This window comes from Gymnogyps californianus, chromosome 16 (assembly GCF_018139145.2).
Source record: "Gymnogyps californianus isolate 813 chromosome 16, ASM1813914v2, whole genome shotgun sequence".
Lineage (NCBI taxonomy): Eukaryota > Metazoa > Chordata > Aves > Accipitriformes > Cathartidae > Gymnogyps > Gymnogyps californianus.
The window spans coordinates 17,009,169-17,022,872 of NC_059486.1; the positions used below are offsets into that span (position 1 = coordinate 17,009,169).

The window sequence follows — 13,704 nt, forward strand, 5'->3', positions numbered from 1 at the left end:
TGTGAGGACTTGAAAATACTAATTTTAAATGGCACTAATATTAAAAAAAAAAAATCTGGTAGTTACTTTTAATTCTGTTACCAACAAGAATAGGGATTTATATGCAGTTGTGAGCTAAGCTGATTTTCCATGTACTTTCAGGGGGTAAAAAATCACAGAACTTGAAACCAACACACAAAAACATTAGTTCAAATGGAGTCTGAATCCATATACAAGTAAAATCAGTACACAAGAAGAGGTTAGAATGGATATTGGAATACAGCTTCTAGCATTTGCTGCTCTGATGGTTGCAATACATTGCTGCAAAATGTTCAGTGCAGTTACGGACTGAAATTCTCTGCACTTCATTTACTGCTTTTGTTACTCCAGATTGCTAGGATAAATTTTAAATACAAATATTATTCCTCATCAGGTGGTTTGCTCTGCCCATATCACCACTCCATGATGTTATCATGCTGTAAATGGACCTCTTCCTGTTTCTTTGCCCTTTCAGCAATTCTAAAGATTTGTTCTTCCCCTCCAGTTGTGCAGTATAGGCTACTTCTGCATGGCCAGTCTGTTATCTACATCCACTGAAAATGCTTGTTGTTGCTCTGTCTTCTCTTTGGCCCCTGTGCTTCTGGCAATACTGTAGCTGTATTTATTGGGGCACTCGGAAACCGGTCTGTGAAAGGAATTTGCAAAAGTTACTACTGCTCAGAAGATCTGAAAACCAGAACTGGAGATTTTTTTCCTCCTTCTGTAAGTGTCCAGACCTGTGAGGGCCTTCCCACTGCATTGTAATCAGTATCGACGGGGCCTAAAGGTGGGGCTAATACATGGAAAAGGAAACTTAATCAGAGCTATCTCTGAGTTCATACAATGAGCACTATGAGATTCAGGCTGGGATTGTCTTAAACAGTGTCCTCATCTGGGGAGCACACAGTCAGGGAGCTGGTTAGAGGTCATATAGGAAAAGAGGGCAGCCGTGTGAACAGCATGAACCTTCTTCATGTTGCAGGGATTACCACATATGATCATGACAAGAGATGCACAGAGGAGGACTCCTTGGTTTTGTAACAAATTTCCATATCTGGAACTTCATTCCTAAAAATGAAAGAAGAAACTGAGGAGATTTCTCTTTTTCTGAGCTGCATAATCCCAGATTTTTGTTAGGTCTCCCTTGCTGACCAGCTGCGTTTACCAGAAATAATTTAAGAGTTTTTTTTTTTTTTTAAGTAAGGCAGTTCCCAACCACAGCACTTAGACATAGTAGCATAGGTTGGAAGTACAAACCATCGTTATTTTTACACCACCATTACATATAACACAAGGGGGAAATGCCAGTAACAGTCAGTTGCCCCCTGTAAAAAAACGTATCTCCCTTCCGCAAAAAGTACAGTAATTTCACACAGTGAGTTAAGGTTGTGCTTGTCAAATAAGATGCCAGGTGACTTGTCTCTATCCTATAAAGACCTACTTATATCTGACCTATATTTTGTGTTTTATTATGTTTGTACTTAAGGACAAAAGAATTTTTGAATTGCCAATACAAGGCTTGCTGAAGATTGTTGTCATTTCCAGTCCTGCTTCTAGGACCAAGGCATGCTTAGTACTCTCTACGTCAGTGTTTTTGCACAATTGAGCCCTGTGTTTCTACATGTCAGGCAGTTAGTTAGCTGCTGATCTACACAGAGCATGGAGCTCCAGTCGGGATGTGGGAGCACTTTACAGAAAAAGTAAAAGTTACGGTGGTGGTGCTTGCATATAGTGGCCATGTAGAGGGAACAGGTCAGAGTCCATTGCTCTGTAGTAGTAAAGGCTTTCAGACTCTGGACGCAAAGAAAGACTGGGAGGTGGTTGTCACTATCAACAGAGTGATCATTTGAATTACTACAAGTGCAGTTATCAATTTTTTTTTTGTTTTTTTATTACCCCTTTACAGAAAAGGAAGAATACTGCTATGTAGTGATAGTCATTTATTTTAAACCACAGAAGACAAATAATCTCAGAAAGGGATGCCTGGCACCTTTACTGCTTTCTGTCAATTGCATGGGAATTGAATTGAGGAAATGCGTTTGTTTGCCATGGGTATTGTGAAGGTAAAGCATGTCCCACTACAACTTTTTTTTTCTTCCTCCTCATCCAACTTGTGTCTTTATTTTTGATCTAGGTTTTGGCCACTTTTCTTAGAAAAATGATTGAGGGGCAGCCTTTAAATGCTGAATAGCCCAAAATGAGAAAGTCACGTGCCTATTATAGACTGGCATTATTTTAAGTGGGACTTAACATTGCTGGGTTATTTTGAGCTGTCCCGATTACTGAGTCGTGGACGGGGTCTTCTCAAAGACGTTTTGGCTTTAATTACCCTACAGAAGGAGGGGCGTAGTGGCAGCCAGGCTGCCCAGGCTGCCTCCCCAGAGCCGACCGGCTTCCTGAGGCGGGCAGCGGGGCCGCCAGCCCCAGGTGCGCGGCGGGCCCCCGGCTGCCATCTTGAGCTGAAGGGAAGGAGGCGAATACCAGAGGGAAAAAGAGTGTCTGCGCTCAGGCCCCAGCTTGCTCGCACTCGTTCGCTCCTCAACAAAGTGCAGTGGTTTTAGAAACGAGCTCGAGGAGAGGAGGAGGAGGAAGGGGGGAGCGGCGAGGAGCGGCAGCCTGTGGTGTGTTCGCGGCTGCTCTCTGATCTCTTGCCAGCGAAACCTGGAAGGTCAGGCGGGCTGCCGCCAAGCCGCGGAGCCGGAGGCCCGGGAGCGCTGGAGCGGGCGCCGCGCAGCGCGCCGCCGCGGCACGCACCTTCCCCGCCGCCTGTCGCTCCCGCGTCGCCGCGGGCGGCCTGGTCGTTCCCGCGCAGGGTGCTCGGGAGCTGGAGGGTCGCCTCCTAACCGGCCTCCGCTGCGGCGGCCCCGTTCTGCCAACAGGTCTCTCCGGCACCCGGGGCCTTGCGCAGGGCCGGGCTCCCCAGTGGCTCCGGCGAGGGACGGGTACGCGTTCCGAGAGCGAGCACGTCATCTCTCTCCTTGGGATCGGGATTTACACCCGAGCCAGGGGAAAAAAAAAAATCCGTGTTTCCCAGTTCTCCCAACGGCTGCCGAGCACCCCTCGCGCCCCTGGGCAGGACGTCACTTCCGGGGATGGGGGCAGCGTGTGCGGGCAGGGGCTGCGCGCCCCGCGGGGGCGGTGTGCGCGCGGTGGCGCTGGGGCTGCGGCTCGGCGGCTGCGCTGCGCTGCGCTGCGCTGCGCGGTTGTGGGCCCGGCGAGCCTCGTGCTGGGGTGGCCGGCAGCACGGGAGGGCGAGTGGCGAGGGTGCGGAGCGGCCGCGAGCGGCGAGTGAGGACTACTGGTGAAAGGCGGCGGGAGCCTGCCCTTGCTTGGGGCCGGGCACAGAGCGCTGGTTGCAGTTGGCCAGAGTTAACCTAGCTCAGCAAGTTGGCGGGAGGCGGGAGGTGGCAGACGGTTATCTTCTCCAGCACGATTTTTTAACTCAATTGGTACTTTTCATCCCTTAGCATCTGATTTTGCAAGACAAAGTAAGGAATACAGGTTACATCTTGCTGGTGGAAACTTACTGAATTGCTGCACTATGTACTGCTCATTCAGTGTGTTCACAAAATCAAGGGTTTTTTTCTGAACCAGCCTGCAAAATCTCTCTTAAAATATCTTCAGAGATCAAAGTGCCTTGCTTGTTGACTGACCATCCTGAAAGAACAATCTAAATGGCCTGAACAGTTCTACAAGTGCTGCATGCCTGTAAAAGGTGCCTTCTAGGAAAACCTGGATGAGCTTTCACCTCAGGACCACTGCAATGGAGAATGTCTCATAGATTCCTTTTAACTTTTCCCCCCTAACAGCTATTAGTGATTAGCCAGGTGTGCTGACTTCAAAGGGGACAAATACCTGCTAGGCTGAGAGAGACCCCATTTGGGAGTTGGTTTTCCTCATGCACTGTCTGATGAGCTTCGTTGATTTAAAAAACAAAATAAAAGAATAGAGCAAAGAAAGTGACCTGTAGGTGTTCAAACTAACATCTCTGTACTGGCCAGCATTCATTCTTCTTGGAAAACACTGATATTTCATAATTTATCACATTCATGTTTCTTTTATATCTCAATTTAAGTTCAGGTTCTGCTAGTCTCTACGAACAGCCAGTGTCCTCTTGTTTAGTACTGTGATGGTGATAGCTGTCATCGCTTGGAGAAATAGTTACTTGCATTCTGCATCCAACAAAGGCAGTAACAGCTTTGAAAAGTTAACTGGGAATGTTTGCTCTGTGGAGCCATTGAGCAACATTTGAACAGAACGTACAGAGGCACAGTGGCAGAAACGGGTAAAAATACCCTGTCGTAGCCTCGGTGGTTAAAACACTGTTTCCTCTATCCCAGAGGGTTTTACTATGTTCTAGTAATCTCCCCTGTGCTGTTGGTAACTCCAGGCTTGGACTGCGTATTTGATGAAAAGCCTTAAATAGGTGCACTTAAATAGGTCTGATCTTATCTGCATAAGAAGTGGTGTATGCAACAGTTCTGACCTCTAATGGTCAGAAAGAGCAGTATTCTCTGAGGCAGTTTTTGCAAGGATTGTGATATGCTGGAGTTTGTCATGACTGTGAGATTGACACTGAAAAGGTGTAAAGAACGTGGTCCACCTTTACTTTCTACACTAGTGAGCTTGTCTCTCCACCCCAAATCACCGGGAAGATTGTTCTTAAAGGTGCTTCCAAGTAACATGGAGAAAAAGAACATAATTTAGTTTAAGAAAATTCTTATATTTAAAGTCTTTAGAGGGTCTAAATCACATTTGAATTCCTTTAAAAGCTTGTTGAAGGAGGAGTTTGAGAAGGAAGGGGCAGAGAGATTGTAGAAGCTGTAGTGAAGTTTAACTACATTCCATGCTGGTTCAGGAACTCCCGTGTTTGTAATTACTCTGTCATTTGTTTTAACTACACAGAAACACAAAATGTTAAGTTTGTTATCTGGAGGTGAGGAGAGGGAGTCATTTTTGAGGTAAGAAGTCATCTTTTGGGGTGGGACTGAGGATGCTGTCTTTCTTATTGCAGGCAAAACGAGCAGTACAGCGAGGAGCCACAGCGGTCATCTTTGATGTTTCTGAAAACCCAGATGCCATTGATCAGGTATGAAGAAGGGAGCCTAGTTTTATTACAGTCTCTGTTGGGTTCTTCTAGGGTTGCTGAGGCAAGACTTGAGACCATACAGGTCTCAGAGCACACCTGCCTTAAGACATGCAGCTACTGACCCTGGGTAACATGGTGCTGTGGTTTTCCTGCTCATCTGGCAGACAAGAAGCAATGGAGGTGTTGAGAATGTGGTAGAAAGAGAAGAGTTTGGGGAGTTATATTTTTCTTCTAGCCTTTGCTAGAATCCAGAAGCCAGGTCTGGGATTGAGGTTTTGAGAAGGGATGGAGGCAAATTTTTTGTGGCCCATTATCTAGTCAAGGAGGTTTTCTTTGCCCAGCTCTGTGTGCAAAACACAGGGTGTTTCGCCCTACCCAGCTTGTGATCGATAGTATTGTTGAGCAGCTGCTATTTTTGAGGTTGCAAAATAGCTTTCAAACCTGGTTCTAAACAAGATTCTTACAAAACTTATAAACATTTCTTTCTTGTTCACAGCTGATGATTTCTGGCCTATGTATTCTGTGGACAAGCAGGGTTTTTATTTTTTTGGGGTCTCGGTACAACTTCCATCTTTTCATTTGAAGTGGGTGAGGTAATAGCTCTGTGAAATGCTTTGACAAGATCCTTTCAGCGAATTCTGAGTTATTTGAGTAGAGAGAAGAAACATAACAAGCACGAAAATAGCCTGCATTTGGTTTAGTTTTGTTTTGTCTTGAAACAAAACTGCTGTTTCTGCTACAGCAGAAACAAGTGAAGCTGAATGTTTTTAAGTGCAGCCTGAATTTCTTGGGGAAAAGAGAGACCATCAATGTTTACATTAAAAAGGCTGGCTTTAATTCTGAAATGAGCATCTGTTGGACAAAGGAATGCAGACCGTGTGCAATGGATGCTTTGAGAACTGTGCTCTGCGTGTACATCAAGGCTGCAGCCTTGATCTTGCAAACATTCTCAGGGATATTTTTCCCCTTTTATACACAGAAAAGTTATCTGCACAAAGATGTAATCTGTCTTTTTCCAATTTTTTCTCTGTATTACAGCTTCCAGTTACTTTCAGCCACCCTGCTCTGAACTTGCAAAGCTGAGTTACTGCCTCTTGCCCTCTTCCCTCTACCAGCAACAGCTGTCCTTCCTTGATTCTTGATAATAGACTGGGTGCAACTGTCCCCAATAGCTGGGAAACTAGTCTAGTGGATGATTGAATATTTTGGGTGTACCAATAAAATGGAAGGAGGTTAGTGGCTTGCTTAGTGCAGCAGCTGACAAAGTAGGCTCTGCTAGAGGACAGAGCAGCAGCCTATGCAAACACTCACAAACAGGAGAGGAATGACTAGACCTAGCTTTCATACTCTAAGCATAAGAGTTACTTGATTGGCTCCCTTCTCATGCTGCTCTGGACACTTGTGTTTCGTGCATTGTGATTCTCAGGCAAAGTCTTCAGAACCCTTGGCATCAGGGGATACTAATTAATTTGTCTTTAAAATAAATACCATTTTGGCACTCACAATGGAATTGTGGAAAACAACAGATGGATAACAATGGAGGAAAAACTGACATGAGTTAATCTGGAGTATCTCTGATTCAAATGGAGGTATCCTAAGACACTGAGGGGAGCTGTTTAGGAAGCTTTCCTAGGTATGCTTGTTACCAAGCAACAGAACAACTAAGGGAGAGTGCTTCGAAGGGGAGGAGTGGAGTATTATGGAAGGCGATCCTTCCTGCCAGTCAATGAACAGAAATAGGAAGCAGGCCTGATCAGGAGAAGAATTGTCCTCGGACAATTTGGTAGCAGAATTGCTACTAAATGAAAGGGCTTTACATACAGATTTTGTGGGGTTTATTGCCATTGATCTGTCTTCTGCCGTAGACTAAGAATGAAACTTTCAGAAATGCTCCGTGAAGTCTGATTTGTTTCTTAGTTTTACTTTTGCATAGTTTGAAGAGGAGTAACAGCATGCAGAGCATCACGTTTAGCAAGAGTCTGGCAGTGTGCAAATGCTACTGAGGAATCAGGTGAATTCTTTCTTAGGAAAGCTTGAGAGAGAATATGTGTCTGGGAGCGTACGGACAGTGATTGAATTTGGCCTTAGGCCAGCAAGCCTTGTAGACACATAGGATCCCTGGCTTGGATTTAAGTACTTCAGCTAGTTTTTAGCTCTTCAAAAGACATCTGTCTTAAGAATAGTTTGACCAGTGTTCTCAGAATCCCAGTCAAATACTAGGAAGAATCTGTTTTAAAGTCTCAGTGAAATCTGTCACCATCATCTGGACAGATTAAGTAGAGTACTTTGTAAGCAGGATGATAGACTGGTCAGTTGGTAATTTCTACATGTTTTAGCTAGAAGTAACAGGTAGATATCAACAATGTAGATCTGGTATCTCTGCCATATGCTACTCTTGTTCAATTTGCTCACACTCCTGTCGTCTCATTCCTTTCCCCTGTACCATTTCCATCTGCTTGTCAGTGCCTTGCTTGTTTTGTATCAACCAGCCTCTATACTAGGATTTTTCTCGTGGGTCAGAATAAGCTATATGAATTTATCATGATGGTGCCATTTTGTAACAGAACAATTCTCGTCTTGTTATCCCCCCCTCTGGTTTGGCAGATTGTTTTTCTGGATTTGTTGGCCAGAGAAGTTACGCAGTCTCCACACTTGAAGGTTTTCAACATCTGACTGTATAAAGCCCTGAGCAGCCTGGTCTGGTGTCATGGTTGACCCTGCCTTGACCAGGAGGTTGGACTCGTGGGGTGCCTTCCCACCCATATTATTTTCCGATTCCATGATTTGGCCTTTCAAAAAAACTTAGCTGGACCTGGAAGGAGGTTTCAGGGTGAATTAAGCTGTCTACTCATATGCTTTAGTCTTTGAGGCCCCCATCCTGCAATCAATAGCTGTAGTGGTTGCTAGAACACAAGTAACTGTTTGAATGAGTTTGCTGAGTTAAACATAAGAAATTACAGATGTTAATAAATTGGCTAGGTACAAAGAGCCTGAAAGACAGGACTCTGACATGAGATTGTTCAGAAAGCCGAAGAAATTTGTATGTGAATAATGTAACTACAAAGTTGAAACAACAAAAGGTTCAGAAAATGTAGCAAGGTCAATTTTTTTGGAATGCCAGGTTTTTATTCTTCTTCATTATGAGGTTTAACTTACTACAGTGTAATATATGCACTGGCACATAATGCGGTTAAGTTAAAGGTACTGTTCGGAAATAACATTTGCTTATCCATAATCTTAGTTTTGGTCAGTAAAAAAAAAGCAGCTTAAGTCAAAAGTTTAATTCAGGTTTAACTCTGTGGAATACTTAAGTGAAGGTCTATGCCAGAAGAGAACAATTAGTGCTTGAATCAATTCCACATTCATATTCCTTTACTCTTCTCTCCATTGTCCAAAAGAGAGGTAGTTTTCCTGAAACGTGCCTTTTGAGTAGATTATTTTTTTGTTCTAGCTGAACCAGGGCTCAGAGGACCCTCTGAAGAGACCAGTGGTGTATGTGAAGGGTGCTGATGCTGTCAAGCTAATGAACATAGTTAACAAACAGAAAGTGGCACGAGCAAGGATTCAGCATCGCCCCCCACGGGTGAGACTTTAAGAAACTTTATCTAGGTATTACACTGCTGTTACTTCATGCAGTGCTTGCTAACTGCACTGAGTGTGAAGATGTTTTGATGCTCCCCATGAGCATTAATACATGTGAAATTCTGTTGACCTAAATAAATTGAGCAGCTGCACTGTGGACAAGCAGCTACACTTGATGTAAGTATAGAATCCGCAATGTAGCACCTGCTGTCTTTCATGAGGATTCTTTTGAATATATAAATGGCTAAAAATTTTATATAATAGAAGTTTTCCTTTTTATTAATTAATTAAGTTCATTATTGCACACTCCTGGTAGTTCAGATTTGTAGGGTAGTCTGCCCTATGTTAACTAATAATTCTGTGTGGTATTTTAAACATGGGTTAATTATTTGATATCTGATATTTGTAATTGTAACGTAAAATAGTTTTCTAGAGTTTTTTTGAACACTCTCTACATGTAGTTTACAGAAGAAGAACAAAGCTAGAGGTCATCCATGTCTCAGTTACCACTTTGGTTTTGTGGTATTTTTATGGAATTCTTCTGTTAAGAAACGTATTTGAGAAGTGGGCCATTCACTGAAAATTCAAATGTTGATTTCCGCTCACTTAGGTATACAAGCAAACCAATAAATCATGAAAATTTGTGTTAGTGTGATTCACTCAGTTAAAAAACCTGGGTTTTGTGGGATCAGTTCAGAGACACTGTAAATCTGACATCTCGTGGCTGGCATTCTATGTATTTCATTCACTTGCAGTGACATATGAAACCCAGGTTTTGTCTGATAGAATCCTAGTTAATGAACAGAACAATGTGTACTTTGACGTTTGCCATTGTGACTGTGTACATTTGACAATGACCACTGAGAAAGTAGAGAAGAGAAAGGAACAATAGGTTTGAGTATGATCTAAAGGAAGGAAAAATAATATTTTTGTTTTAATTTTTAAGCAACCCACTGAGTACTTTGATATGGGAATTTTCCTGGCCTTCTTTGTGGTTGTGTCTCTTGTTTGCCTCATTCTTCTTGTCAAGATCAAACTGAAACAGCGACGTAGTCAGGTAAGAGCAGTAATGGGATATTCACTGAATGCTGAAAGTTAGCTTCTCTTACTTTGTCCTAGAACTTGCTCGCTACTTTTGGAAATGCTGGACACTGACTTACAATAGCCATCTTTGTGGAAAGGGTTTTATCCATGGATGTAGGCCTTTGGAAAAATTTGGAAATGTCTTTCAAGGAGATCTACATTGACCTGTGATGTTCATTCTGTTAAATCCTGAAATGAAAAGAGTACAGAAGTAGTCCATTTAGCCATTGGGAAGGAAGAACATTTCTGGTCGTTCTGAGGTTGATTATCAGTAGCATTGGCGTACTTCTAAAGAAGTCCAAGCTCTTGTTGCTGTATTGTGGAGAGAATATCAGGATTGAAAATAAATTGCAACTCTTTTCAATAGAATAACTTCTGTTGATTCTTAATGGGAGAGGTTTGCAAGGTGAAAAGTTTGGTTAGGAGAAATTCTAGGTGAGATACTTTGAATTTGTTCTGTCAAACATGAAAGGGAAAGCAAATGGAAGCTAATGGACTCTGAAGTTTGTAGTTGTAAACTGTCCAGTATATACATGTAAAAGGAATGCAAAGCACTGTATATGCTTAGGGCTCTTGCTTTGGACATATTGAGTAGGAATCCAAAGATGTTATGGGCCAACAGCAGTGTTAAAAAACAGTGTTAAAAAGGGGGATGATAAATTCTACAGTAAAATGAAAACAGTCTACTGCCTTCCTAAACTTCTACTATGGATTAAATTTGGGGGAGGGGGAAATGATACAGCTAATTTAGTAACACTTCATTTTAATCCCTCTCTCAAGTATTGCTTCTGGTAATATGGTGGTAACAGCATAATGGGTCATTACAGTCAATATTGACAGTTCAAAAAAAGTTCCTGGCCAAGTCTTACATGTTGCCTTGAATCGTCGCTGCCTGTCAATTGAGCAGTTGCAGTGTATCCCAATTGTCAGCACCTTCACCCTGTTTCAATTCAAAGTACCTTATCATTCTCACTACTGCATGTGGCATACGTTCTTTTCATGAGGCTTCTGATCTAAATTCTAATTGGCCTTCTCTCTGCTTAATTTATGAAATTGTACATTAGTCTGGGCCTGACGTGATTTGGTAAGATACATTAATTTGATGTGGTGGTGTTTCTCTGCTGCTACACTATAGTCCTCTATGCAGCAGCGTTGCCTTTTTTTTCTTTTTTCTTTTTTTTTCTTTCTTCTGTTGTAGAATTCCATGAACAGGCTTGCAGTGCAAGCACTGGAAAAAATGGAGACCAGGAAGTTTAAGTCGAAAAGTAAGGGACACCGGGAAGGTAGCTGTGGAGCACTGGACACACTCAGTAGCAGCTCCACCTCTGACTGTGCCATCTGCTTGGAGAAGTACATTGATGGGGAGGTAAAGGATAAATGGTTTCTTCAACATGGGCTGACAATGTAGCTGGTTTATTTTAGCACTGTGGTACGTGGTTAGCTGTTGGGTACATTGTGTACTGAGGTGGTGCCGCTTGCCAGACTGATTGCATTGAGTAGCCAACTCAGTCTCAACTGCATTCTGCAGCTCCCAAGGAAATCTTAAGGGCTTTTCCCCATACTACAAAGCGAGAGGTGAGGGATCTCATTCTGCAAGTTGCTACCTCCGTCAAGTTGCTTTTCTGAGGAAGAACTCGTAAAGAAGTCAGGGTTACCTCAGCATTTAGTTCTCTGGGTATATTTAACAAATTGTGTGCTAAGGTGATGGTGCATGCAAGCTCTGTTGGACATAAGGGATACATTTTGTGTTTTGCTTCTCAAGCTTTGATGGCACCTGGTCTTTAAAATGTCAGGTACACAGCACTGCTGGGAAACCAGAGGAGGAGAAGGAGGAGATGGCAGAAGGTTCAGGAAACGTTTTTGACTCCTCAGTTACCATTGCTGCATTGATGTCAGTGCTTGCCTTCTGTGACACAGTTCTACCCAGAGGAAGCAATGAAAGGATGAAATAGAAAATAGGCTTCTTAGAATAAAGGCAGTCAATAATCACAGCTTTAAATTTCCATATACAAAATTATTTGAGGACATTTTATTTTGAAATGGTTCATAAAAGATTAATCATTTTTAAGGCAATAGAAAATACCAGCTGCAGTATTTGAGTGCTACAAGCTACAAACAGGAAGTTAATGAAGTTAGCTGATGGGAAATTATTCAGAGTACCAAGGATGGATGAAGGCAGACAAGAACTTCAGAAGGGCTGTACAAAACTGACTGGACAGGAAGTTCATGCATGAACTCCAGCACGAAGTGATATACATAGCGAAGAGCTTCGCATGTATTGGTGATGGGTTGTGAGGTGAGCATTACTGTTCAGAAGCAAGATCTTGAAGCTGGTTTAGATAGCTTTGTGAAAGCAGATCAGTGCTTTGTGGCAGTCAAAAAGGCAAATCGGATATTAGAAATGAGAGAGGGAGGTCTGGAGAACTGAACAAAAAACATAATTACACCACTGTGTAAGTTCAGTCATGCTCTCCCATTGAGTACTGTGTGTACTTCCAATCTCATTTCACAAAAGATCTGCTGGAAATGAAGGTGCTTCAGAAAAGGGCGGTCACAAAGTGATCAAAGATTTGGAATGGTTTCTGTACAAAAAAATGACTGAGTGGGCTAGGACTGTTTAGTCCTAGATTACGTGGGGGCGGAGGGAGTACAAAATCATGAATGGAGAGCATGAACAGGAATCAGACATTCATTTTTTTCCAATACAAGATTGGGTGCAATTAAATGAAACTGCTAGGACCCAATGTGAGTCAAAATATGGTGTTTCTCCGCCAGCAGGTAGTAGCCCTGTGGAACTTCTTGCCAAAGGCATATTACAAATTCAAAACCTGAGCTCATGGGGAGGCTTGAGCAGTGCTTGGAAGAAAGATCTGTTGTGGGTTTCTGAACTGGTAATCCAGCAGACTCAGGAAACCCTGTAAATAGATAATAGCTGAAAGATGAGATTGCTGGGCAAGGAAAAGAGTATCATATATGCTGTGTTGTTTTTGCTTTTCCCTGAGTGTTTTCCATTGCTAATAGTTGTAGGCAAGACGCATCATTAAATGGACTTTATTGATTTTTTTTTTTTTAAAGTTCATTTAATATATTAAGAAAAACTTTAATGATGGGCTCCTTCAAGGTGTTAGGTCATAGGGACACACAGTAGAAAGTGTCCTGAAGAAATGTGGTATATCTGCATGGAGTTCTAATGTGCCTGCAGACTATTCTTTCAGTGACAGCTGATCACTAGCTGTTGTGCTTTTGGCTGTGTTGGAACAGATGGCATTTTTCTCCTTCTTATCACTTCGAGACTAGGAGTTGATCCATTTAGTAGCTAGGTTGAACAATCTAGGAATAAGCTGTGAAAAATTAGAATCATAGAATCACAGAATGGTTTGGGTTGGAAGGGACCTTAAAGATCATGCAGTTCCAACCCCCCTGCCATGGGCAGGGATACCTTCCACTAGACCAGGTTGCTCAAAACTCCATCCAGCCTGGCCAATTCACTCATTAGGAAAGAGTACTTTTTCATGTTCCTTTACCTGTTCCTGTAGGAACTGCGTGTCATTCCCTGCACTCACCGATTTCACAAGAAATGTGTGGATCCTTGGCTACTGCAGCACCATACCTGCCCTCACTGCCGCCATAACATCATCGGTAAGTGCTGCAGTATGGATGCTCTGTTGTGTCGTCCATTTCGGACTTAACAGCTTACAAGATGAAACAGAAATTGTGCATGTTTGTAAATCTCCATAGAGCTCATAGCCTTTATTGTAAGGCAACCCTAGAAATACAGTTAGGACTAAGTTCTTTGAAAATGACTGCGTGCCCTGGAATAACAGGTCACATTCCTGGTTTTCCCTCGTTCTGGGTGCGATGCCCAGCAGAGGGCAGCGTTGGTCAGCTTCTGAAGGCAAGGAGGACAAATGGATATAATAGATGGGTATGTT

The 13,704-nt window shown here is 42.8% G+C and overlaps 1 protein-coding gene across 1 annotated transcript in view; it reads left to right on the plus strand.

Annotated features, from left to right (window-relative positions):
- Positions 1-13,704, plus strand: part of ZNRF3 (zinc and ring finger 3) — a 102,424-nt gene that overhangs the window by 82,468 nt on the left and 6,252 nt on the right. Inside the window, exons 3-7 of the mRNA XM_050906869.1 lie at positions 5,033-5,107; positions 8,559-8,690; positions 9,636-9,746; positions 10,971-11,138; positions 13,309-13,411. Of these exons, the coding sequence (XP_050762826.1) occupies positions 5,033-5,107; positions 8,559-8,690; positions 9,636-9,746; positions 10,971-11,138; positions 13,309-13,411 (589 nt within the window). The remainder of the gene's footprint in view (positions 1-5,032; positions 5,108-8,558; positions 8,691-9,635; positions 9,747-10,970; positions 11,139-13,308; positions 13,412-13,704) is intronic.